This window comes from Serinus canaria, chromosome 2, assembly GCF_022539315.1.
Source record: "Serinus canaria isolate serCan28SL12 chromosome 2, serCan2020, whole genome shotgun sequence".
Taxonomy (NCBI): Eukaryota; Metazoa; Chordata; class Aves; order Passeriformes; family Fringillidae; genus Serinus; species Serinus canaria.
In genome coordinates, this window is record NC_066315.1 from 4,141,065 (window position 1) to 4,168,453 (window position 27,389).

The 27,389-nt window shown below is 43.8% G+C and overlaps 1 protein-coding gene across 1 annotated transcript in view; it reads left to right on the forward strand.

Moving 5' to 3' along the window:
- The window catches only part of CRHR2 (corticotropin releasing hormone receptor 2), a 104,730-nt gene that overhangs the window by 48,291 nt on the left and 29,050 nt on the right, over nucleotides 1-27,389 (forward strand). The window contains exons 5-8 of the mRNA XM_009085770.4: nucleotides 11,054-11,171; nucleotides 13,456-13,609; nucleotides 16,319-16,379; nucleotides 21,070-21,142. Coding sequence (XP_009084018.1) covers nucleotides 11,054-11,171; nucleotides 13,456-13,609; nucleotides 16,319-16,379; nucleotides 21,070-21,142 — 406 coding nt within the window. The remainder of the gene's footprint in view (nucleotides 1-11,053; nucleotides 11,172-13,455; nucleotides 13,610-16,318; nucleotides 16,380-21,069; nucleotides 21,143-27,389) is intronic.

The window sequence follows — 27,389 nt, forward strand, 5'->3', positions numbered from 1 at the left end:
GAGGTTTCTGATGTGATCAGAGCAGAGCAGGCTCCAAATCTAAGCCACAATCCTTTCTTGCTGTGGAGCAAGAGGAAGGAGCAGTCCCAGGTGAGGACATGACCTGACAGAGTTCCTGTCAGTGCTCCATGTCCCCCCTCACCTCCTGCCTTCCCACCCAGCCCAGCTCAGTCTGCTCCATCTGCCACTTCAGCAGCAGAGCCTCATTCATGATTCAACACCTGGCAATTTCCAACTTCCCCATGAATCCTGGGCTGGGCTGGGTGCAGTGTGGGTTTGAACACAGCTCTGTGCCACCCTGGAACAGTCCACAGAGAAGACCCCAGAGGAAGGCAGGTATCCCTGCTAAAAATGAAGGGATGGGACTATTTTCAGGCTAAAGAGTGATTTATTGCTCAGATCAACATCAGTCTCAGAGGCTGTGAGATTTTAGAGGAGCAGGCAGTCAGCCATAGCTCCAGAGTAGTCACAAGTTTCTTCATTACAAGGTAGTACAGAACTTTCCAACTTAATAAACAGTTGCTATAAGGTTTATTTTGCTTTTCTAACCTATCACTTTTACTCACTTCTGCTGCACTGTGGATACTTTTGTTCAATAGGCTTCTCTCTCACATGCACAAATATGATTCTGTTATAACTTCCAAACTCAGCTTATTCTATACAACTACACTCTTATATTATAAACCTTTCACTATCTTATTAATACAAATTTTCACTTATTTAAGGCATAATCTTACTTTCAACTGTAGAAACAAAAGTTTATGATTTTTCTGCCCAAAGTCTGTGTACTGTATTTTTACATCAATCTAAGCTTCTTCTAAGGTTGCAGATCAAATCTTTAAGTGTCTGTGGAAGGTTTTGTTTTTCCAATTCCCACAGGCAGGAATGAAAATTATGGAGCTCTGTAAATAAGAACAAACCCAATGAGGGGGGCATCTTTAAATACAAAACATCTGAAGTGCCTGTACTGCCTGAATCTCTGTGAAGAGTCTCATCTGATGAACTCAGAGGAAGGCCAGCAACACTTTTCCTATTGATTAACCCCAGGCCATTGCCTTTGCTTTCCATTGCCTTTAGTCACCCCCTCTTCATCTCACATCTGCAGGACTTGTTCTTTCCACTCTTTGTGTAGAGCCTACCCCACACAAAGTAAAACCCCAGATAGCATGGCCCTCATGAGCTCCTGGAACAATAGCAGGAATTAAAAGTGTGCCCAGAGAGCTCTGGTCTTAAAATGTGAAAGGTTTCACAAGCTGCATCTGAAATTGTGGTATTGTAACCTAGCACAATGAAAGCCACTGAGGAGTGTTGTTGCTGCCTCTAAATACATCACCATGGGATAAACACTGGAAACTGAAGAGCTGCTTATGATCAAGGACAGTGTCAGTGCAAGGAAAGATGGGTATAGGTGCTCTACAGACAGATTGGTGAGTGGATATGAAAGGATGATTTCCAGACCACAGAGCAAAGGGGTTCCAGAGCAGTGTGGTAGAGGAAAAAAATTTGAGTCAAACTGCTCAAATTCCTGCTAACTACTCTTAGCAGGAATTTATGAAATGCCTTTGCTCAGTTCCTTTCTTGACCTGAGGTTTGGAGGCCACTTTCTGTCCTGTGCTAGAAGTATGTTACTGCTGGTGTGTTTCTGTTGCTGCTGAAATTTTGGCTGTCAGTTTTTGGAGTGGACATGAACTTGTTTGAATTCTGATTATAGAACTGCTCGAGATCTGTGTTGACTGTCAAGCTAAAACTTGTCTGTGTTCTACTTCTGGTGATGATGGAATGGTTTTGGGAACAGTGGAGAAAACATTGCAACTTCTCCAAGATTTCAAACAAAGGGGGAAAGCAAAGTTGGGTCTTTGCATTTTATATATGAATCATGCCCAGGAGTGCAATTTTATTAAAAAGAAACACATTCTGAGTCATCTCTGGGAAGGAAAATCAGAAAATATGTTTTCAAGATGATGTTTGGAGTTATGAACTGCAGATGCACCTGCAGTTGTTCACATGCTAAGTGGTTCAATTTCAGTTTTCACCCATGGAATTGAACGTGTAGGTTCCTCACTAACTCTGCTGTAGTTGTTCAGCACTCAGGAACCTTCTCTTCTGCCTGATCTAAAAGATAATTTAGGTGCTGGAGGGTGTCCAGAGAACAGGACAGGGATGGGGAAGGGTCTGGAGCACCAGGAGAGGCTGAGGGAGCTGGGAAGGGGCTCAGCCTGGAGAAAAGGGGGATCAGGGGGGACCTTCTGGCTCTGCACAACTCCTGCCAGGAGGGGACAGCCAGGGGGGTCAGGCACTGCTCCCAGGGAACAGGGAGAGGAAAAAGGGAAATGGCCTCAAATTGTGTCAGGGGAAGTTTAGGTTGGATATTAGGGAAAATTTCTTCACTGAAAGAGTGGTCAGGCCTTGGAACAGGCTGCCCAGGGCAGTGGTGGAGTCACCATCCCTGTAAATGCTAAAAAACCATGTGAATGTGGCACCTGGCAAGAGAGTTTAGGGGTGCTGGGTCAATGGTTGGATTTGATGATCTTGGAGGTTTTTCCCAACCTAAACAATTGCATGGTTCTGTGAATTCTGCTGCTTCACATTGCTCTGTCAGCTCACACATGAGAGAGGGGAGAGGTGGAGCTTTCTGTCACCCCTAAATGGGCCATGGACACCCCAGGCAGCTCTGGGGTGCCTCTGCCTGTTATGGGAACACCATCTTTCCCTGGGGATGTGCCCAGGCTGAGCCACTGGACACATTTCCTAGTGCCCAGTGAGCACCATGGGAATGAGGAATTTAGACCAAGCTCAGGAATGGTTATCTGGGAGGTTGCCAATCTTTCCTCAATTCCTGGGCAAATGCTCCAAAATAATTAAATATCTCACACCATGTCTTGGTGTAAATGAGGCCAAGGAGAGTGTGAACAGCAGCATCAGCAGTTCAGACTTCCCTCCTTGGTTTATCACCACAGTATCTGCAAATGTAGATAATGTAATAAACTTTGCCAAGTGTGAAATTGTATTAAAAGTTAAAAAAAAACCCAAAACCAAAAACATAACCTTTCAATTCCCAGCTGGTCATTTAAATTAATTTTGTTTCAGATTTTACTTTTTTTTGTATAATCCCATAAGGGGATTCTGAATGAGGACATGCTGTGCACTGTATTTCCCAAACAGCAGCTGTAAGCCAGATCAGCTACTCTGAGCTCTCCCTCTCTGGCTTCTGAGGTCCTGTCTCTGAATTGTGCAGTCTCACTGCAGGGGTCACTCTTCATGGAGAACATTCACCTTGCCACATGTGGACTCATAACTACAACCTGTGTCAGAAAACCTGAGCTGCAAGGTGTTTTTTGCTCAAAAAGATACATTGCAGCCCTGTTTTCTCTTTGTTCATAAATTACTGGCATCTGCCCACCATTTAGCAGAGCAAATTAGAGCAGAGTCCTAAATCTTTTTCTTCAGCCACAATCACAAGCTGGGCTAAATAAAGTCATCTGTATTAGTATAATTCTTGTGAAAATTGGGAATTTTCTGCAGTGCATGTCTTGATGGCACAGTCAAGGCTGGAGTTCTGTTTGTGGAGTTTGCAGGGGCTGGGTTTCCCTTATTTAAGGGAATTAAGTTATTTCTTATTTAAGCAATGAGCACAGCCAGTCTGGGGCTGCCCTGCCTGTTGTGTGTTGTGTTGGCTGCATCCTTCCCACCCCTGGAACATCAGGGCTGGAAGCCCTTGTGTCTAAAGCAGGCAGGATGCCCCATGTCCTGTGATTAAAAACTGGCTGGAAGGCAGGAGAGTGAAGCTTTGGAAAAGACAAACACACAGATGCTTCCACAGTGGGTTTATTTTTAGGGTCTCTGCACATCCTAAACGCTCATGGAAGCTGCTGCTTCTCCTTCTCACCTGAGCATTTCACTCCTGTCCTGATAAAGCTGTCACCTCCCTCCAGGCTTCCATTCTTCCCTTGCTTTTCCTGTGGGAATATTTACATTCCCCCAGGCCACTGCCCCCAAGAAGCTGATTTTCCCTGCCAGCCTCTCCAGCTGCTGTTCCCATCTGGAAGCATTAGCAGTTCCAGAATATGTGCCCTGACTGAACACACAAGGGAAAGGAACCATGGGGACCTCAGGGGAGGCTTCCATGTGGGTGAAAGCAAATGGGCCCTGACAGGCACAGAGCCTGGGAATTAACTTGCTGTGAGGTATTCTTCCCACTCTGTGCCATTTATGGGCTGTGCATGTGCTTTGCCTGCCCTAGACAAGACTAAAGAGGGGAAATAATTTTTTAAGTATTGTCCATGATTCTCCTTCTGGTGTGTTGCAGTCGTGGGATGGGAAGGGCTCCAGCAAAGTGCACTCCTATTTCTCCTATCAGCTGTTTCCAGAGAGACTTTGGGACAGCAGTCTTAATTGAACATCATTATTAATGGAATACTACATGAATTAATAGAGGGTTTCCAAGCTTCCTTAATAAAGTTTTCATTTGCAATTATTTCTATGCAGATGATTCAACTGATTCAGCGAGCTTTCAACCACACTGGCACATTATTATGATTGTTAATGTTAATTGTTTGTCTCATGCTTTGAATCAGAAAATAGTGGCTCTGTGCATCCCAGAGGAAAAATGCCACTGTATGGACAGAGAGAAAAAAACCCAATAAATCAACAGAAAGCTACTTTGAGTTTTACCAGGGCTATTTATAGATGTCCATTTCTGAATCAGTGAGGCCACCTTTACAGAAAGGATTGATGTGATTTTCTTTCTGCCTTTCCAGATCTCACAATTTTGCAAGTAAAAGGAAGGGGGTTTTTATCTCTCTGCTTTCTCTGTCGAATCACACAATTAAGGTCATTTGGTGGAACTAATAAGCAGCACATCCTCTCTCTACCAACAATCAGAAGCTCTTCCTGCCCACCCCTGACCCAGGCTGCAGTCAGCTACTGGAGAATTTTGCTTTTTTTTCCCTTTGCTGCTGTTTTCCTTCATGGAAGCCCAGCTCTGACACCTGCACACGAGGCAGTTCAGGATGTTGGTGGCTGGAAACTGAGTCAGGGAACAACATGGTCTGTTCTTAGATAGATAAAGGGGTTCTTGTGTGCAAGTCCTCACAGTACACCTGGCTCTTGGTTTACTAATTAGGAAAGCCAAGGAGAAGCATGTTGGCTTTCACCTTAATTGCTTCTTCATGTCCAGCCTGCTGCAGAGCTGAGCTGAGTGCTCTGTGTGTGTGTGTGGTGAGAGGGAGGCTCATCCCAGATCCCAGATAATCTCATCTGGTTTGGCCAGCACAGGCAGAGACAGGCTCTGGCACTCTGGATTCACTGGAATACACACACCTTCCTACAGACCATGGAGATTCACTGAGCTTGGAGCAGACCTCTGAGATCATTGCCTCCAGCCATTACCCCAGCACTGCCAGGTCCAACACTAAACCCTGTCCCCAAGTGCCACATCTGCATGTTTTTTTGAACAATTCCAGGGATGGTGACTCCACCACTGCTCTGGGCAGGCTCTTCCAATGCCTGACCACTCTTTCAGCAAAGAAATTTTTCTTACACCCAATCTAAACCTTCTCTGGTGCAACTTGAGGCCGTTTCCTCTGGTCCTGTCCCTGTCCCCTGGGAGCAGAGCTTGACCCCACCCAGCTGCATCCTCCTGGCAGAGAGTTCTAGAGAGTGAGAAGGTCTCCCCTGAGCCCCCTCTTCTGCAGGCTAAACACCCCCAGCTCCTCAGCTGCTCCTCATCAAACTTATGCTCCAGATTCTTCCCCATCTTTGTTTCCCTTCTCTGCACAAGCTCCACTAGAGCTGTCCCCAGATTCCTGCAAATATAAAACGAGGCACTTCATAACTCAGCCTCCCATGAGAGTTTGCTTTCACTTGCTGCACTCCTCCACCCAAAGCCTCACATCATCAGCCTTTGCAACAGGTTTGGTGTCCTGTAAACTGACCCATGATGAAAAAACTCCAAAATTCTCCTGGTGACACCATGCTCAGAGCCAGGTATTGATGGTCTGCTGGCTCTTCCTCTTCCTTCCTTCATCATTCCCTCCAAATGGAAGGATAAGAGTTATCCCTTAAGCAGTTGTCTGGGTCATGAAGACATGAAAACATGAAAACACGAGGAGATGAAGACATGAAAACATGCTGGCTCTTCCCTGAAGAGTCCAGCCAAAGCTTTGAGCAGTGATTTTTGCCTGAAAAGGATTAGAGTAGGAAGAAAATACTTAATTCCTCCTCAGTGGAAGCCTGTAGCCTCAGTCTGTGGTGTCTTGTGCCAGCCTTCAGGATCTCTGGGGTGGTGATTTGTGCTGCTGTTCTTGCTCCATTCAGCACACATCAAGCCTTGTAAAACAAGTGGAAATGGCATAAGTGATGTTACCTGACAAGAAGAGGAATAGGAAACCTTCCATCATTAGATCCTTTTGGCTGTGGAACTCTGAATGTCTCAGTAAGTCACAATTCCTTGCCAGCAGTGCTGAAATTGTGTGTGAAGCAACAGTTCAGCTCCCAGTCCCCATTTCTCTTCTCTCCCACGTGATTCTTTCCCTCTTGAGAAGGAGCTCTCTGCTCTCTGTGCTCTCATTTCCTTCATGTTGCCACTGCCACCACCCCCAGATTGGGATATCCCCCTCCTGAGGTAAGAACAACCCCAATTTCTTAGCTTCTGGATTTTGGGGGAATTAATTCATGCCAACCCCAGTGCCTCCAGAAAAGCTCAGTTTACCAGCTTCTATCACAGCTTAATGTGTTCTAAATTCCACCTCCTGCCAGTTGCAGAGTTATAGGATTTTTTTTTTTTCTGTGCTGCCTGTGAGGGCAGTTATTGCTGCTCCTGGAGCACAGGTTTGGTTACTTTTCCACTGCACAGAGCAAAGCCAATAATTAATCAAGGAGAACGGAACTGTGGGGCTCAATGTCACAGAAAACTGATAGGAGTGTTTAAGTTTTCAAAATGGGACAGGTCATTTTCATGAATGGCAGGGGTATTTACATTTAAATTAAGGCTCATAAATTTAAGCTACCTCCTATCTACAAAGAGCCAGGAAAAGACCTGTGGAGGATAAATGACTCCTATGAGTATTCTGAGTTTTTTCCTCAGGTTTTGAGATGAATGAGTATGACAAGGTCAGCTTTGTCCTTTCAGCAAACATTAGCTGTGCTGCAGGTCTCCTGTTGTTCTGCACTTTTGTTACCCAGTTTGGGAAATGTCCTTCATTCAGTGCCCACCTCAGACTCCAGCCTGGCTGCAGAGGTGAATTCTGTGCTCAGGGTGAGCTCCTGAGCCCAGCAGAGGAGTCTGACCAACAAAAAGCCTGGAGTGAGGAGACCCTTTCCTCAGCACCCCTCCAGATGCTTTACACCTGCTAAATTACAATAACTCCACCCACCAGCAGTGCCTGAAAATGAGAGCAGCTTTCTCAGCTGCCTGCCAAAAGATTGTTCCCCTGTTCCATGGACTGCAGCCCTGCTGTGCCCTGCAGCCTCCACACACATTTTATTATCCTGCAGATTCTCCCTCCCCACTGCAAGCCTGACACAGTTATTGCTCAAGCTTTCCCTGCCCTTGGCTGTGAATTGCATTATTGCCACTGATTTCTGTGCTGGTGGTAGTTAGGAGAAAGAACAATGGGCTCTGGGCTCTTTGTGAGCAATAACAAACTTTCAGTGTCCAGTTGGGACTCTTATTAAAAGAAAATAAAAGGGGAAAAAAAATCAGGGAAAAGTTAAAACCATTCTGTGCCTGGGGTCACATCACTGCCTGAGTTATTTGAGAAAGTCTGTGACACTTTCAGACATCTCTCAGGTTATCTTTCATGGCTCTGCTAGCCCCAAAGACAGAAAACTTTTTAGCAGGTGAAAGGAGCTATTTACCATCCAAGCCACACACCCAGTGTCTCCAGAAGGGAAGGGGGCAGTGGTGTGAGGTTACTCATACCCAAAATATGGCTTTTGCTCAAGGCAGTGGGAAAGGAGAGCCAACTGTCCCTGTTCCATTTCCAATGGCAAAGCTTCATTTTGGTCAATTCCAGCTGCTGGCCACATTTATATTCTTCATTTTACACCACGAGCACACCTTCCCTCAGCAAACTGGGCTTTTTGAAAAGGAGTGTTTTGTGATTATCTGTTAAGACTGGGGGTTTCCAACACAGACCAGACCCTCTTGCTCTGAGGAGCTGCCCACAAGAAAACACCAAGAAGGTTTGAAAACACCATGAAGGTTTCCTTTTGTGATAAGGAGACAACAGTATGGAACCCCTGCAGTAAGATGCCAACAAGGATGCAGAGTGATGGGCAAAGAATAAAAACCAGTAGGAACCAAGAAGCAGTAAGGAGCACAAAGATTATGTAGGAACTAGATAAAAACATAAAACCGTAGAATTGTTAAGGTTGGAAAAGAATAGATCATGAAGCCCCCTGAGTTTGTCAAAGAAGACAATGTGGTTTTGATGACTGGGGGAAAAAAATCTCTTTTTTATGATCCAAAAATCTAAAACTCTTTATTTGATCCTGTTTGCCTGTGTGTCCAGTCCAATGTCCTGCTGTAAATCTTGTGGCAATAAGATTTCCCTAGCCAGATTCAGTGATGTTCCAGCTTATGGGATGATTAAACTGAAAAATATCTAAATATATCTATATCTAAATGGATGCCTGGAGCAAGGACTTTTTTTCCCCACTCCTTTATCTTACCTTTTCCAAGGAATACATTCAGGTGGCAAGTGTGCCAGATCTGTTTTGTTGTTAAAGCTCTCAGAAGCAACTCCTTTCATCTCAGTAACTCACAGTTTGACCTGAATTTCCTTAGTTTTAGTCCCCTGCCTCCTTCTCTCCCTAGAAGTAAGGTTTCAAACTCATCCTTTCATTCGCTAATCCCTGACCTGGAGGCAGTGAATGAAACACGAAGGTGAAGGGGAGTTGCAGGATATTTATGGGCAGGGTGATGCACAGAGGACAGCCCTGAGCTGGATGTCTCAGAGCCAGGTGCTCTCATGGGACCAGCTTGGTTGCCTCATTTCTTTGAAAGCCAAACCCTGCACCTTAGCCTTTTGTTAAAAGTGAAATTCTCAGAGTGAGGTGGGTCTGACATGTGGAGTTTGTAGCTTAAATAAAAGAGAAAGGGTCTGAGCAGCTGGAGATTTGTTCTCTGCATTAACTCATCATGAGTCACTGAGGCTCTCAAACCAAATACCAGTTTCATTCTGGCAGCCTGACTTGTTAAACTCAGAGGTGATTTTAACAATTGCTTAGCAGGGTTATACCTCTGAGTTTCTCTCTGTAAGTATCTCATATGTGGGAGGTCTGTTGTTTTGGGGTTTTTTCTGAATTGCTTGGAATCTCTGAGAGATTTGTGAGGCTGAAGGACATCACAGAATTGCTTCTGGCCCTAAGACTGACTCATTTAGTCCTAAGAACAGTACAATGAGTGTTTTATGGTAGGAAAATGGGGTTTGTTGCTGTGAAGAATGACTTGTTTGCCTTGCAAAGGACCTGAGGCAACAAAAAGTTGGTTTCTGGATTGTGCCTCTCTTTTTGTTGTCCCTGGGGTGAGGTCAATCCCTTCCAGCTGAGCAGCTTTGAGCCACTTTCTGTGTTTGTCCCACATTATCTGGCAGCTTCCTGGGCAAGCAGGGATCCTGATATGGCCACTGTCAAATCCCAGGAAGTGTTCTGGCTGTTTGAACCCCTGTGGAAGTGATTTTCATAAATGGAGGGGTATTGTATTTGGGGGTGCCCCATGGCAGGAAGGAATGATGAATCTGACTCCACATTCTCAGAAGGCTCATTTATTATTTTATGATACTATAGTAAAGAATACTAAACTAAATAATTCTATGCTAAAGAATACAGACATTTACAGAAGGCTAAAAAAATAATAATGAGACTCATGACTCTCTCCAGAGTCCTGACACAGCTTGGCCCTGATTGGCCAATGTGTCAAAACAATTCACATGAAACCAATCAAACAATCACAATAAAAAATGTCTGAACACATTCCAAAGCAGCAAAACACAGGAGAAGCAGATCAGATAATTGTTTTCCCTTTTCTCTGAGGCTTCTCAGCTTCCCAGGAGAAGAATCCTGGGCAAAGGGATTTTTCCTGAAAATATGAATGACACAGAGGGGTTTGCTTTAAGCTGAGGAAAGATCATTTAATTGAAGATTCTGTAACTGCAACACTGCAACTTGGCACTTGCCATCCTTTACCAGCTCACAAAGAATCTGAAGAGAAATGTTCTGGTCTCAAATGACTGAACCTGTCACGAGTGACTCTGTCTTGCTTCAGTGGTGCTTTGTTTTCTGGCAATAGCCTCGTGCTCTGGCTGCCTCCTGGAGCCATTTCCAGCAGCAAGTGTAGTTCAGGTGTGCCCTCTTTTGTTTTATGGCACTGTGTCCCAGCTCACTGTAGCTCATATTTTACACTGTGCTCATAATTTACATTGCACCTGAATGGGGGCTGGGGAGGGAGTAAAACCAGACACAAATATTTCCTGATGAATGAGGATGTGCAGCTCTGCCTCATTTAAGGTACAAGTTTTAGCCAGCTAAGCCCAGGATTAAAAAAACAGGCAGTTCATCCTCTCCTGTTGAATTAATTCAAACTCACACAGGTGAGCCTGTTCAAGAATTAACCAAATGTAAACTATTCCAGCTTTGCCACTCCTGCACAAATATCTGTCACTAAATCTCCTCCTGTGAGCAGCTCTGCAGCCTCCAGGGCAGCCTGGTTCTTCAGAGGTTTTTCTGTCAATTCCAGTTGTTCTAGAGATGGAGGGAAGGGGAGCAAAACTAATAACCAAGGATGAAATAACAGTTTGAATGTTTGAGTTTTTTTTTTCCAGTAGATCCAAGCAGTTTCATTTGCTTGAATTGATTCAGTTGTGTTGTCAGGACAAATTATTGTCAGTGGCTTTGCAAAAACACAAACCTCCTTTTGCACAGAGTAACAGAGGGATTGCAGGGGGATAAACTGTGCAATGAACAGAATTTACCCATTTGTTCTGTGTGGTTATTGATGTGTGGGTGGATACATTTGTTATATATGTTCACCTCAGTGTGTTTCCCTGCTCAGGAGTATCAGATGCCTGAGGAATATTATCCACTGGAACTTGATCACCACGTTCATCCTGAGGAATGTGATGTGGTTTCTGCTTCAAATGATAGATCACAACATCCATGAGAGCAATGAGGTGAGTGCAGGGAGGTGGCAGGGCCCTCCCCTGGAGCTCAGGGTGCTGAGTTTCTTTGTAGGGATATTTCAAGGGACACTTATCCACGTGCTCAGAGAGACTTCCGTGCTTCCCTCATTTCAGTGTCAGCTGGGCACTCATCATCCTTGATTAGCTCTTCAAATGTAAGATTTGACATCTGAACTACAGTCCCATGCTTTGGGAAAACAAATAGAAATCATTAGTGCCCACATAAAGATGTCTGTGCACAAATCTTTATTATTACTCATCCAGACACTCCTCTGAGAAAATGTAAATTCTGTTAATTCAGTGTTTGCTCTGTCTCACACTCCAGAAGATGGAGTTTGGGAACTTTATGGTCAGCAGTTTCATGCTGTGTGACTTGCCCTCATGTTAATGCTGCAAATCTTTATTGAGATTTTCAGAGTTATTTAGGAAAAAAATCTGTTGGAGACAGGACTCAAATACCTGTTGAAATGTGAGCACAAGGTGACAATGAAAATATAAACCTGCAAATATAAGGATGGATCATCACATGCCCCAGTTTTCATTAATTCATCTTTTCTCTGCAGCCTTTTTGGGAAAGGTGCTTTATACAAGCTTGGTGATAACTTTGTGATGTGATTGTGGGATAAGTCAGCCAAAATAACTCTACCAAAATGAATGGGAACATCATTTATTCTAGCTATTGATGTGATCTCTCTGTGCTGATCACTGCAGAAGCATCAATGTGGAAATATTTTGCATTAGGTTTAAAATGCTTGCAAAAAAACTCAAGAAGGAATTGGTGAAGTTATCTGGAGCCTAATGGTGGGTCCATGTGGGGATCAAGAATCCTCAATCAAATAAACAAAAAGGTGTGAACTAATGAGCTCTGCAATTTTATTCAATTCTATTCCTTTTTAGTAATCCACAAGGACTTGCTCAGAATTCATTTCATCCTGGTCTCCTATGGAAGTCATGCAGGGGGAGATCTCACCACCATTATTTGTATCTGTTTGTCCAAGAATCTTCCCAATCCAGCAGCCAGCTCCTCTTAGTTCTGATAGAGGGAAAATTGACTTGGATGTAATTCTTTTTGTAAAATTCCTCTAGAGAAAGGGAAAGAAGAAAGGAAAGGAAAAAAGGAAATTTGTTTTAAACAAACATTTGAAAACAAAATGTTTAAGCTTCTGGGTTGTTTTGGGCTTAAATCCTATTTTAAGGGTGAAGCCAAACTAATTTTCAAATATTAATGAAATAATACAGAAATGAAAGTGTTAACATATCCAAAAGATTTCTTCTTGTTATTTCCATTCAATACACAGAAGTGATCACAACTTGTGGATGGGCTGTCATTTTGTGACTGTGCTTCTTGCCCAGTAAATTCTTAAACGTGAGAATTTTACTGGGCTTGGTGGTGCATCTGTTGCTCTGTTGGCTGCCTGCAGACCATCAGTATCTTCTGCATATGAAGGCTAAAATAGAATTAACTGAGGGTCAAAGTTGGAAATATTTCACTAGAGTTGATTAAAAGGCTGGAGAATGGTGAGACCAAAATAATGACCAAAATTAGTGATAGCAGAGAACCCAGGTAATGGGAGTTGGGCTTCAGGGAATGCACTCAGTGTCTGCTTGGTAAGAAAGAAGTTTTCCCAGACTTAGGTGAGCAGCACTGTGGAAATTGCCCTCACTTCCTTGTAATTTATTGCAGGGATGTTCCCATCTGGAGCTAATTGTGCCTCCCACAGCTGTGCTCTCACTGCACAGCCATTCTGGGGAAAAAAAACACATTTTCTTACATTTACAAAAAATTCCTGTTGAAGTTGTGGCAAAATTCAGAGGTGACATGGTGTGACTTTCAGAATGAAGCCCCAGTGGCAGGAACAAAGGAGTTAAATTGGCTGATAAAAATATGCCTTTAATATATTTTTTTGCTTTAAGTATCAGTTGTGCTCCTTCCCCTCAGTAGAAACAAAGGAAGACCATGACATTGACACAGCTCAACTGTGGTGACATGACCTGCTCCTCTTGGAGGCTTGTTCTGGAGCCTGAATTTGCCAGGCAGGTTTAGATACAGCAGATCCTGCATGTTATGGTCAAAGCCAGCCTCAGCAGAAGGTCACAGATGGATCTGTGAGTTCCAGTCAGCACCTAAAATATTGTGATTCCCATCCACAGGGACAAATCTGCATCCCAGGAGTGAATTCTGCCATAGATTTTTTTTTAAGGGAATAACAACATACAGAATCTTTGAAATGTTCTCACCATGATTTTAAAATATTCTTTTCTGTTCCCTTTCCAGCCCTGGTGTCGATGTATTACCACTGTCTACAATTACTTTGTGGTGACCAACTTCTTCTGGATGTTTGTGGAAGGCTGCTACTTACACACTGCTATAGTGATGACTTACTCCACTGACAAGCTGAGGAAATGGGTCTTTCTCTTCATAGGATGGTGTAAGTGACCTTTGTGGTTCACAGAATCACAGAATTTCTAGGTTGGAAGGGACCTTTAAGATCATCAAGTCCAACCCATGTTCTAACAGTTCAACTAGGTCATGGCACTAAGTTAAAATGGTGTTCTGTGGTACCTGGTATTAAAGTGTTAAAGACAGGCAAGAATAAATATTATAAATCCCCTTGGGGTGAAATCTGGACCAGTCTGCCTGAGCAGACACTTCTAAGTGAGGAGCTGACTTGAAAAAGAGCCTCATTGTCCACAGCTGCTGAGGGATTTGTTCCTAGAAAAGCAGCCTTTAGCAAAGAGTCACTCATCATCTTTGGACTGTCCTTGGGGCTACTCAAAGACTCAGCTGTGCCAAAGCTGCCTTTGGGATGCTGTGGTCAGTGATGGTTCCTGAGGTCACAAAGGGATGTGGAAAAAAGTGGGGAGACTCTCCAGCTGAAAATGTGATCAGGGATCTAAGGGACATGAGCTGTGATGTGAGGCTGAAGGAGCTGAGCTGCTTTAGTCTGGCAAAGAGGAAGATGATGAGGGATCTCTTTGGTACCAGGAATGAGCTGAAAGATGATTGCAAAGATGATGGAGCCAAATTCTGCTTGGTAATAGCAGGTGTTATAAAAAGGGACAATGTCCATAAACTGCAGACTGGGAGGTTCCAGCTGGATGTTAAGGACACAGAAAATGTACCAGGAGATGGTGGAACACTGAAACATGTGACCTAAAAGCTGTGAAACCTCTGACCTTGAGATTATTAAAAATTCAGCCAGGCTGAGCCCTGGCTGAGGTGGGTGAGTATTGATGGTTCTGGTCAGGGCAGGAAATTGGAGCAAACACCTTCAGAGATCCTTCCCAACCAACCTCTCCATGTTTTGAACTCTGCCAGGAGATGTTTGGCAGGACAAGCCCCATGCAGGCAGTTTGTTCATTTGCATGAAAATCTAAGGTCAAACAGAACTAGTGAATCTAGCAGTTCTTTTCTGTTCAAGGAAGAAAGGTGGAAAAAAGTCACCAATATTTTCTTTCATGAAAGCAGAATGACATTTTGTTCAGAAGTGCCTCTCCCTCTCTGCAGAAGTAATTGCATTGCTGCAGAAACAGCCTTTGAAACAAAAATATGTCATTCAATCCAAAATCAAATGGGAGGAAGGAGGAGTTGTAGTAGAAAGAAAATGTTTATCTGGGGAGCTGATTCAATTTTTTCCCCAATAGTTTTCAATTCTCTCAGCAAACTGGAAAATCAGCTGCTTACACAGCTCTCACACACCCACAGACTGGTTTGATCCCTGGTGTTTTCACTCCCTACCTCTGTCAGAATCCTCTGGGTCTCTCATTACTAATGTAGGAGTGCTGTGAGCTGAATAAACCTTTCCAGCCACCTTGTGGGTGCATTCTGGCTCTGCTCTGCCTCCTCATCCATGGTTTTTTACCAGTCTTACTCTCAAATTCTTCACTTAACAAGGAAAAGTGAAATGTTTTCTCCAGGAGAGAGGACATGGCTCCATTTTCTCTATCCACTCCTCCAAGAACATGGGGAAATGAGTGCACCAGAGCCTTTGAGTGTGTGTGAACAGGATGAAACAAAACACAATTATCTGAAGGGCACAGGAGCCACCAGGGATGATGGGGCAGGAGATGAGAGCTGCTGAGGTTCAAGATGATCCCTCAGCAACTCAGCCCCATCCCCTCTGTGTGGTGGTTCTCTTTCCATCTCTTCAGAGCTTCCAGGCAGCAAGTGGGAGATTAAAAGAGACAAATTTGTGTCAGGGACAAATGCACCTCTGCTCCTCCGTGGGGGTCAGAGTCACTGGGGCTCTGTCCATGCACTCACCTCAGTGATTTCAGTGGTTTCAGAGACATCAGCCTGCACTTCAGAATGGGGGATGGAGCTGGTGAGGCTGGACTTGTTTGGGTTTTCCTGAGGTGAGAAGCTGAAGAGGGAATGGAGAGGGAAAAATCTCCCCTTTGAATTTTGACATCCCCTTGCCTGAGTGTGAGTCAGGAGGCCACTTCCATTTATTCTTCCTCCCTTCCAGGTGCCTCCTCCAGCAAATCCCCTTCAAACCAGCTGGTTTGGAAGGCCTAACACCAAGTTAGGGAGTGCAGTGATGTCTGTAGAGTTAAAAGTAGCTGGATCCTTCAGAAAGAGAAAAAAACCTGAAGAATTCTGATACTGCAATATATTGAGCTATTCTTTCTCACAATCCTGTTTCATAAGGAGCAATGAACTCAAATAAAATGTGGAAGGCTTTGAAATTGTGCTTCATCTAGAGATCCCAGTATGTTTACAAGCTTCTTGGAGCCTGGGAAATAAAAACCTGAACACTCACTTCCAAGTACTGCCTTTAGAGATTCTGCTGTATCAGCTGCAGGAAAATAAAAAGGGACCAAACCTGCCTTTAAGTCAGACAAAATTCTTCTGGGCACTCCTGTGGAGAAATAGGTATTTATGTATGTGTTTGTTGATATTTTTATTAACTTTCCTTCCTGGTACTAAAGTTTTGTTGAGATGATCTTTTTTTTCATTTTTAAATTAAAAGATCTTAGCAGTTGTAATGTCTCAAGCAGACCAGGATAGGACCACTATTGTTTAGAGTCTCCCATTCATTAACTCAGACTCTCCTCACACAGATCTGAATTTATTTTGGTACCATGGACACATCCATCCATCCTTGATTAACTCCTAATATTTTTTTCTCCTGCAGGTATTCCCTGCCCAATCATCATTGCCTGGGCCATTGGCAAGCTGTATTATGAAAATGAGCAGTAAGTGATGTTAATATTTGTGTTTGTGTGGCTCTCTAAACAAATTAGGAAATGAGTACACATCCAAACCATATCCCAGGTCACATATTCCTGCTTCCCCTGGCTGTGCATTTCCTTTTTCCTCAGTTTGAGGAGCTGCTCCTTGCTCAGCCATTCCCAATCCCTTCCTGTCCTCCCTGATTTCTTACATGTGGCATTGGAGAGCTCTTGTTCCCCTAGAAAAATGTCCCTAAAGAGCTGCCAGGTCTGATCAGTTCCTCTGTCCCTATCCCCAGGAGGATCTCATCCACTGATTCTCCAAACAGCTGGAAGCTCCTCTTTTAAAATGCAGGGTCCTGACTTTGCTCCTTGCCAGGGCTTTTGTCTGTTTGTCCTGAGCACTGGGGGAGTTGGGCTGCTCCCAGGAGGGCACAGACAGCAAACATGGACTTGCCTGCAGCTTCTTGTGGAAGCCCAGGGCACTGGGAATATTTCTGTGTCTGCCCTGGGCTGCCCTGACCCCCAGGGCAGCTCTGACTCTGACCCTCACTCATGGAGAAAGTTTCCCAGACTCCAAGACAGACTGGAACCCACAAAAGTGTAAAATAGATTATAGAGAGCAGTGTAGGTGTGTCACTGGGTGAGAAATTGAGGGTTTGGGGTTTTTAGGATGTTGTGGATGGAAGCAAGATGGAGGGCACAGGGTGTCATCCTGGGCTTCTTCTTCATCCTTCTTCTTCCTCCTTCTCCATGGGTTTGGGTGGCATTTTGTAATTGGGCAGACAAGTCTGCACTGGGGGCTCTGTGGGATCAGTTATTGGGTTAAAAGGGAAATAATCCAGGTGTCAGCTCTGAATTGGATGGTTCAGTCTTAAAAGCCCTTGGAACAAGAGATTGTGGCCATTTTGTGCCTTCTAATGAAAAGCTGCTGAACTCCCAGCAGTGAGAGTGTTTTACTGATGGGAAATAATTAACACTTGAGTCCAAACATAAATTACTATCTCAAGTGCCTTCCATCCAAACCCAAAGAAACCAACAACTGGGACCCCCACACTTCCAAGACTGTTTGAGACTCCCCAAAATTCAGGTAAAATGGGTATCTCCTCTTTATCTGTCTGAATATCCATTTAAGTTGTGTTGAGGTTGAGCTGGGGTTCAGGTTGTGTAGCTCATTGTAGTTTAAAAGCTTAAAATAGAAAGAATGTTAAGAAAATGCTTCAAGCAAATTTCTGATTTTCTTCTCTTTGTATTTAATAGCGATCTTTAATATTAGAGATTTTTAATATCTATTAATATTAATTTAATAGAGATCTTTGCATTTAATAGAGAACATTTGCTGCACAGTGAGGCAACTATAATTTGTACTGTGGCAAATATCCTGCCTGGGGTTTGTAATTTCTGTAGCAAAATGTGGCAACTCTGGAAAAAAAAAAAGTGCTGTTAAATCTCAATTTAAAAAATCACCCACAAATCATTAAGAGCTTTTGCAGTAATTTCATTGATGGGCATTTGTTAAAGGGAAGAACATGAGTGAGATCTAATTAACAATAGTGATAAAACCAGTGGTGGGTTTGGTTATATGAAGAACTATCAGAAAACCCTGAAGAATATTAAGTAGTGCTATTCAGCAGAAATGTGTTTTACATCTCTGAGTCTTATCACAACTGTCTTTCTGAATTGTCCTCTTCAATATTCAGGGGGTGTTTATTTATCTTTCTAGAGGTAAAAAAAAAAGAATAAAAAGTGGTTAAATTGCTTTTATTTCACACAGATGTACCAAATAATTGTCAGTGATTTAGGTTTCTCTTTTTGCTTTCAAAGAAATTATTTTATTGCAGGAACAATGGCTTGTGTTAGATTTAAAGTAAGAGTTAGATGATTGGCAGAACAGTTTGCAATACCTTAGCTAAAAGTCCTACTTGGAACAGTTAAGACTCTAAATATGAAATATTGCTAATCAATTGCAGACATTTATAATGTTTCTGGCAAATAACTGTCTCCTCTCGGTGTTACTCACTCAAATTAATTAGAAATATTTAGATTACAGTGTAACAGATCTGCTTTATAACCTTATGAGATGAACACAGACCTAAAAAAGCTGTTGGATTTTTTTTTTCTCCACCACCTACAAAAGGAGCCGTGGAGCACCAGCACCCCTGGAGACTCCTGTGTTGCTGAGTCTGTCCTTGGCCACAACCTTGTTTCCTCACTGTGGAAATAAATCCACATTAATTCTTCACTCAGCACAACCTTGGTCTAATACTGGACTTCAGATAATAAATTTCAGCATTTTGGTCTTCAAGCTAAGCAACATTTAAATTCCAGAGAGCAACAAGAGCAGCCTTTGCCCTGGAACCTCATTTGTGCTCTACCAGCTCAGTTCCAAATTCTTTGCTGACTTTTTCTGCCACATGCCTCAGTCTGCTTCATATTAGTCCCACTGCTAGGGCAGCCAGCTTCCCAACAACTCTTTGCTTCTCTTAGTTCTCTGAGTTTCAGGCAATAAAAAATAGTTCTCCCAAAATACCCTTCAAAATCTGCTCTCAAATGCAGATCTTGCAAGTTCTGGAGAAATTTGTTTCCTGCCCTTGGCATATCTTGTAATTTATTTTGTTTTCATGTCTTTCCAGCTACATTAAAAAAAATAAAATTCAAAACCACAGTTTCATTCATTTAAGGCTGCCCTGGGGATTCTTCTTGGATGATAACTTGGCTGGAGGAAGTACCTTATTCCAAGGGTTGCTCTCATGCCTGAATTTTGGAGCATGAGTTGCAAAATTATCGATTCACACTCAGTGCACCAGGGAATAGCAGGCATCTTTCACATTTCTAAAACATTCAAAGCTCCCTCATTCATTTGGAACTTAAAGGATATGGGAATTGAGCCAAGAAAAGGCAAATAATTGTGAGGTACTGAACTGTTCTGATTCCAGCTGTGTACCTCAACACTCCTGTCCAGTCAGAGCATCTTGCAATGGGCAAGCAGCTCCTCCTGTTTTAGCAAACACCCCATTTTGGAGAGGGGCTTGGGCTTTGAGGGTGTGGTGTGATCCACAAGGACCCCATCTGAAGCAGAGCTTTCCTGATCCCAGTTCATTTCCCCTGATCTTTGAGGTAATTTCTTACAGACTTCAACATTGCTCTTTGAGGCAACCCATTACATCTTGCTGCTTCTAAAAGTGCAAATGTGGCTCTGTGGTCTCCATGGCTCAGGAATCACCCTTGTTTCCATGGTTCCAGTGGCACTAAATTATCTGTTTCACAAAGAATGCATGGGGAAGGCACAACTTTTGCTGTATAGATTTGTTATGGGGTATCCATGACAGGGAAGAAAACTCTCAGACCCTTGAACTCCAAAATCTACTTCCCTAAGGGATCTGGAGCTCCAATGATCTCAACCTTAAGGAATTGTGAATGCAAAGCTGTCTTAGCTTGGTGGAATCCTGGATGCAGACCCTGTGGCTGTCTCTGTAAAACTGAATTAGCTGGGCCTGGATTAATTCCTAGGGCTCTACTTCCAAGTAACATGCAGTAATTCACTTCCCTATCATTAAATCTTCTTGGCCTCCAAAATCAGGGGAGCTGCAGTTTGTGGACTACTGGGAATGTCCTCTGGCTCCTGCTAGCTCCAGATTTGTTCCCAGGAATAGTTTTGGCCTTGGTTAGTTTTTGGCCTGGACCAAAACTACCCCAAGGAAAAGGGAATGGTGTGAGTTCAGACCTGAGCCCAGTCTCTCATTCATGTATCAGCATAAACAGAGCAGATTTATTATTCTCAGGGAAGAGGATAAGTGAGGGTCAGTGTGGGTTGCTGTGAAATCATGGGGTTCTTTTGTTGTGTAACACATCAGGGAGAAAAACACTTGGAATTTATGGAAGTCAGGCCAGTGCTGGGTCACATGTGACACATCCAGGCTCTCTTCTGCTCTGGGGCCATTCAGCTCACCTGTGAATTCTCTTCATCTGAGTCCCTTTCCCAGCCTGTTTTGGGTTGTCCCAGACAATTTGGAAAGGAATGTTGGAGCAGGAATTTGGTGGCTTCAGATGATGGCTCTGCTCTGTCTGCTGGCTTTGGTGGCCATGGAATCATTAGGGTTGGAAAAGGCCTCTCAGATTGTGGAGCCCAGCCACTCACCAACACTGCCAGGTCCTCCACTAAACCCTGTCCCCAAGTGCCACATCTACATGGGTTTTGAGCGCTTCCAGAGTCCCCAGTGATGCCCAGATTCATTCAAAGCCAATGGGATGACTCCTTATCCATTCAGTGTTTTATTTAGACAGCATTTCCATGCAACTTGAGACACTGCTTTAATTTACTGTCCTTACTTGGTGAATGTGTCTCTGGGCACTGCAATGCATAACAGGGTTTTTTTCTCTTACACAAAATACTTCTTTAATCCCTTTCTCAGACATCTCCTGCATCCTTCTTACATCAGGTTCTCTGATTTCTTATAAATATTTGCATAGGCAATAGCCAAAACCATAGAGAGAACATGAATGTTCTAATGGAAGGGGAAAGTGGGGCTCAGATCTGTGTCCAACAGCAGGTGATGTGCAGCAGAAAGTTCCATTACTTGCTGATTATTTATATATAAACAGTGCAGTGAGCCAAGGAACACCTCTCTATAGTGTCCTTCATGTTGCAGTCTAAAATAAGTGAATTTTCCTTTACAAATTGCTTTCTTACTTGTTTTTTTTTTTTTTTTTACAGGTGCTGGTTTGGAAAAGAGCCAGGGAAATATATTGACTACATCTACCAAGGGCCAGTGATTCTTGTTCTCCTGGTAAGTGTTTATGTGGGTGGAAGGACACTGCCATCTCCCACTGAGAGAAGATTTGATCTGTCATGTTCCACATCTGCTTTTATGGAAAATAAGACACAAACAAGGCCAAACATCTTCAGGTGTTCTCTGAAGTGGCCCCAGCAGATAACACTGCAAGAATTGAAGTGATTTGGTTTTGGCTGTTCCTTTGGGTTTGGGCAATTTCTTCCTCCTCCCTCTGCAGTGCTGTTTGCCTTTGTGCAAAGTTTTGAGAGGTAGAAAGGAAAAATGTTCAAAGCCAGGAGGTGCATTACAATATCTGCTCATCCACCTGGGGCTCATGACAACTACAGCAATTCTCTCACACACATTATTTAGAAAAACGTAATAATCATGGTCAGGAACTGCATCTTGCACAATCAGCTCCATTTTCTCCATCACCATCACTGCTGTGTGTTGGTTTCCAGATTTCCTGTTGTGAAGTTTCCTTCCCAGTGCTGCCCACACTTACCAGGCTGTTTATCTGTTTACCCAACACTCCTTCTCTTGTGCCAACCAAAAGTAGGCAGAGGGAGAAGGAAGCTCATTCATAACCCTTTCTAAGCCTTCAGCTGAAGCACAGTGGTGCTTCCCCAGAAAAAAAAAACAAACCTGAGTGTGGATGGAAAGTATTAGTTAGCTGTTAGTAAGGACAAAGCTGAAAAAAAGGATTCTGCTCTTATGGGCAGATGAACCAACAGTGAATTCCCAGGGCTCAGTGGGTTCCCCCTCTTAGGGAACCAAGGTGTCTTGGTTTGAACAGACAGGTGTCTGCTAAGGAAGGCAGGAGCCTCCCCTGAAATGGAAAATGTAAACCCCCCTACCTCTGAATTATTATAATTTTGAAATTAAAAGGCTCTCAGGCAAAGATATGGGAATAGGAATAACAGTTCTTTAATAGGAAAACTAAAAATATAAATGCAATAGTACAAACAGACAAACAAACAAACAAACAAAAAAAAACAGTGGTAGAGTCAGAGCAGGAACTGACCCCCTGTGTGTCAGGGTGGTGGCACAGTCCCATCCCAGGATGGCTCAGGGTGGTGGCACAGTCCCATCCCAGGGGGGCTCAGGCTGGTGGCACAGTCCCATCCCAGGGGGCTCAGGGTGGTGGCACAGTCCCATCCCAGGGGGGCTCAGGGTGGTGGCACAGTCCCATCCCAGGGGGGCTCAGGGTGGTGGCACAGTCCCATCCCAGGATGGCTCAGGGTGGTGGCACAGTCCCATCCCAGGGGGGCTCAGCCCTCCTGCAGTGCCAGCTGTGGCTCTGCTGGAGCAGGGATCCTGCACAAGGGGGGAGTTTTCCTCTGCAGCTCCAGGGCTGCTGGAGATGGGCCTGCTCTCCCTCTGGGAATGCAGGGCAGCAGAAAGCTGCTCCTCTGGGAATGCAGGGGGCAAAGGCTGCTGGGCTGTTCCCAGGGCAGATTGGATCCAGGTAGGAATGCTTGGCTCCTCCCCTGGGCGCAGCATCTCCCCATGGGATGGTGGGATTTGATCAGCCCTGCAGGGACACTCAGTGGCCATGGACAGCAGAGATCTCCTGGAGGGAGGGTGGGCTGTGGCAGAGATAAAGAAAACTGCCCCATGGACAGCAGAGAACTGCCCCAGCTCTGACAGATGGCAATAGAACACACACAGATCTTACAATCCAGGGCACAAGGTTTGCTGTAGTTGTCCCTCATGTCACTCCAGCCCCCACAGGGAAGGTGCAGATGCTCCTGAACAGGCACCAGTGGCAGCATTCTCAGGGCTAAGGAGCCTCGTGTTCTCACCTTGTCAGTGCCCTGTTCATGGGATTCAGTGTGAAAAACGTTTCTGTGCTGCCCAGCAGCTGATCTGAGTGTGTGTCCTGAGAGCAGGAGAATTCATTCCTGTTTAATTGTTAAAATGAACACTCTTAACAATCATTTCTGTGTTAATTGTTAAGATACAGCAAAAAGATCATTTGACAGGAGGAAAAAATAAACCATAATAGTGTATGTTTTTATGTTAAAATTCTTTTCTTTACGTTCTAAGGAGAGAAATAGCAATGGCTGTGATATATAAAATATGTTGCTGAGGGAGCCATCACAAAAGCAGAAGAAGCCTCACAGCAAATTGACCTCATTGATACAGAGATTCCCTCACACATAAATCCTTTTTAGGCAACACAAGGTGGGAGATTTGGGATGCTTGGAGCACTTGGGTTTCACATCATTGCCTGGAAATCTGTGACTGAATTTTCTGTGACCCCTTTAGTCCACAGGATCTGTAAAATCATTGGGTAGCACCTCTGACAGTTACCACAGAGTCATGAAAATGGCTTTTTTCTCCCCAGAACAGCACTGTCAATATTTAAAGACCCCAGAGAGATCCAGAAGATGGAGGTATGGTTGGGAGCTGCCACTTTCTATACAGATCATTATATCTGCCTTTAATTTGGAACAGCCTTGAGACCCCTCTAAACTGGGCCACTGACTGAAGAGCCCAGAGCTGGCACTGAACTGAACCTTCCTACCATGGCCTGCCTGCACTTGAGCCCTAATTAAAACACTAATGAGGTAACAGCAGTAATTGCACTGTGGGGTGGAAAGGAGCTGATACAATTTAAGGACAAGCCCTTCCTCCCCTCACTTTAGGGTTATTCCCCTCAGAGAGCACTGCTGGGGGAGGAAAGCATCCCTCTGCAAACAAAATCCAAACTGCAAATCTGAAAGCTCCTGTTACAGCACACTCCTGAGTCCTAAAATCTGCTCCCCCCCTTGCTTTATTTTTTATTTGAGCTGTCAGTTCATTTTTGGAGTGTTTCTAATTAAAACCCACAACCCCACGGTGTCTTGAAGCCACTTGACATGCTCTCTTGTTTGATCCTTATGTGAACAAATTAAAACTGGAGATAATGACTGAAGCATCACTTGCTGTTATTTGAGTCAGTGACCCTTTCCAGGGTGCTGTGAGAGGTGCTGGATGAAGAGCACTGCAATTTGACATGTGCCATGTACCCAGGGCAGCCCAGTCAGACATCACTGCCCTGGGTGGGATTATGTCTCTGCCTTAGCACAAGTGCTGCCTTCCTCTTCCCTCCAGTGAGCAGTGGCCACCACAAGTGGAAAAAACAGGGATTTCAGAAAGAGGACAGCTCTGTGACATCTTCCAGTCACTGCTCACAAGCTGGAGTTGAGCTAAAGAGAAATTGAAGTGGAGCTGCAGCTGTGTTTTGTGAAAGAACAAACAGGGCAGGGCACAGGCCTGATGGGACAAGGGGGAATGGCTTGGAGATGATGGAGAGGAGATTGAGATGGGATATTAGGAAGAAATTCTTTCCTGGGAGGGTGGGCAGGCCCTGGCACAGGGTACCCAGAGAAGCTGTGGCTGCCCCTGGATCCCTGGAAGTGTCTAAGGCTGGACAGGGCTTGGATCACCCTGGGACAGTGGAAGGTGTCCCTGCCCATGGCAGGGAGTGGAACTGGATGGGCTTTAAGGTCCCTTCCAACCCAAACCATTCTGTGACAACTCTGTGAGACAGCTATCCCAGGCCTCTGCTGGAAAAATAAAGAGACACAAATATTACAAGAAGAAATTAGTGTTATTTCCAAAAGAGGACTAACACTAAGAGCTGAAATTCTAAATATTCCATGAAATTACAGATCCTGTGCACATGGGGCAGTTAAAATTGCCTTCACCCACCTGAGGGAAGAGCCAAGAGCTCAGTGTCCAGCTCAGGTGAGCTTTGGTTACCCCTTGGAGACATCTTGGTGTCCTCCAGAAGCATCATTGCACCAAGCACTGGAGTGCTGAATATTCTTAGAGGGATAAAACTTGCTTCTAAACATGCAATTCTGTTGAAATATTATTTTTAAGGATTTTTTTTTCCTGTCAAGAGTTATTTCCACTGGTTTTGATTTCTCATTTTCTCACCTCTGTGCATTGAGCTGTTGCAGCACAGGATGTTGTGACACAAGGAACAGGTCATGCAGGAGCTCTAAGCCTCACTGGGAAATAAAGATTGGCCCCAAAAAGGCCTTTGATCATGGCAGAAGCCCTAAAGTCCATTTCTGGATCACAATATTGTGTTGTGTCTTGGGTACAAAACCTTGAATGAGGCAGTGGAGTTGTAGGGTTGATTATTGATTGATTGATTGATTGGTTTTCTACTTGTCTGTGTAGAAGGAGCTCAGAGATAGACTTGAGCTGAAAACAGGATAACTATTTTAGAGAAAATTGCAGGAAAAAAAGGACACTGAATATAAGTGCTGATTCTGTATACTGGGCAAGAAACCTGTATTTTTATTGACAGAACATCTGAGAGAGAAAATTAAGGTAATGATCTTTTTTTTTTTTTTTTTGGTTTCATTCCTGACTGGATTTTGACTTTTACATATCCCACAAGAGAATTAATAATTGAGCACACTGGATGCTTTGAAATTTAACTTCTCATAGCACTGGAAAGACACACTCTCCTAGATATATTCACTTCAGTTGAGCAAATTGGGGTTTTTTAATTCTTTTCTCAGAGTCACATAACCTAGTTTTAATCACTGAAGCTAAAGAAGAGGCAGAGGGTTGTGAAAAAAGCCAGGGAAGTGAATTCCTTAATAAAATCAGTGAATCCTCCTGATTTTGTTAAGGAAAACACATTTCTTGTGTTCACTTTGAGATGTAAAACTGCCAGAGAACTGGTGAACCTTGAAAACAGAGCAGGGTCAGAGGAGGTCTCAGAGAAGAGGCACCAGAGGACCAGAGGCAGTTACCTGAGCTGTTTTTTCCCTCAGTCACTTCTGCTGTGAGCTCACCCCAGCTATGAACTGCTCTGCAATATTTCTCAGAGTTAAGACTGTATAAATCTGTAATTTTTCAAGCAGGCTGATCAATTTTTTTTTTCCCCAAAACCTTTCGTTCAGCTTTAATAGATTCTTTTTTCCCACTTGTGCTTGAGAATTGAAGAGTTTTGCAGCCTCTGGGGTTTTTTGTGTCTGGTTGAAAATAATTCAGGACAGTGAATTCACCAGTTAGCTGCTGCAGTGAGTGGGTGTATGAGGTGGGGGAGGCCCTGGATTCACTTCTGCCTCTGCCTTTATCATTTATTTAATTTTGAATAAGTTAGATTGCTGCTCAAAGCTCAGCTTCCCCAGCTATAAAGCCACTTTAATGATTATCTATTTTTAAATTATCTATTTAAAAATTATCCTCCCTTGCTTTGAGATTCCTGGATGACAAGTAGAGGAGTTAAGGGTCCTTATTTCAGTGTGGGATTTTGCTCTGCAGAGAAAACCACAGATAGCCAAGAGGTCTTTATGATGTGCTGCTCATTAAAGATGCAGCATTTTTGTGGTGGCAAGCTCAAACCTAACCCCAGTAATCAAGGTGTGACCACACAAATGGATTTTTACATCTGCATCCCCTTACCTGGGTTTTTCTTTCTCAGTAATTCCAGGTGGGTTTTTTAGTTTCCTTTCTTCTGCTGGGAACTGAGATGAGGTTTTCCAGTGAGTGTAATTCCAACATTTCTTTTGTGAATGAAAACTCCCAAAGCTCTTAACTCTCCCTGTAAAGCTGAGATTGTTTTGTGGCCCCCGTGGTGTTACCTTCCCATCAGGTGACTTTCTGTGCCAGGTTATTCCTGATCACTCAGTCCCTGCACAGCTCTTTGCAATCAATCTTGATTTTTGCTGCTCTGAGCAGTCTGATGCCACTAAAACTCTGCCAGGCTGTTCTTCAATCACTTTTACAGATCACTGAGATGGGTGTGAAACAGCACAGATCTGCTGCTGGCCTCTTTCCACTGAGAAATCAGAATAATATATGTGTGTATATACATATATATCTATATGGATTCCTGCCCTTTTCCCTTGTGTTCTTATGCATAGTGCTCTTCCCTTCAAGCCTGCAACAGCCAAATTTCTCTGGGAACCTCTGGAGTGTGGAATTTGAATTCCTTTCAGTGTATTGTCCTTTCAGAGTTTGGAATTTGAATTCCTTCCAGAGGATTGTCCACTGGATCTCCCTTGTTGTCTAATTGACTCTTTCAGAGGACTTCACAAACCACATCACTTTTCCCTTCACACCTTGTTTCTCTTCTTTACAAAGATTTTTGTCCAGAGCAGCTTCAGGTTGTGGGAAATATCAGTACCTCAATGCAGCAGCCACTGGCTGATGCTCTGGAAGGCCTTGACAGGAAAAAAATCAGAAAATACCTGAGTTAGTCAGTTTTTCAAAGGCAAGGCTGTGGAAAGACAGGGTGTTTTAAAGT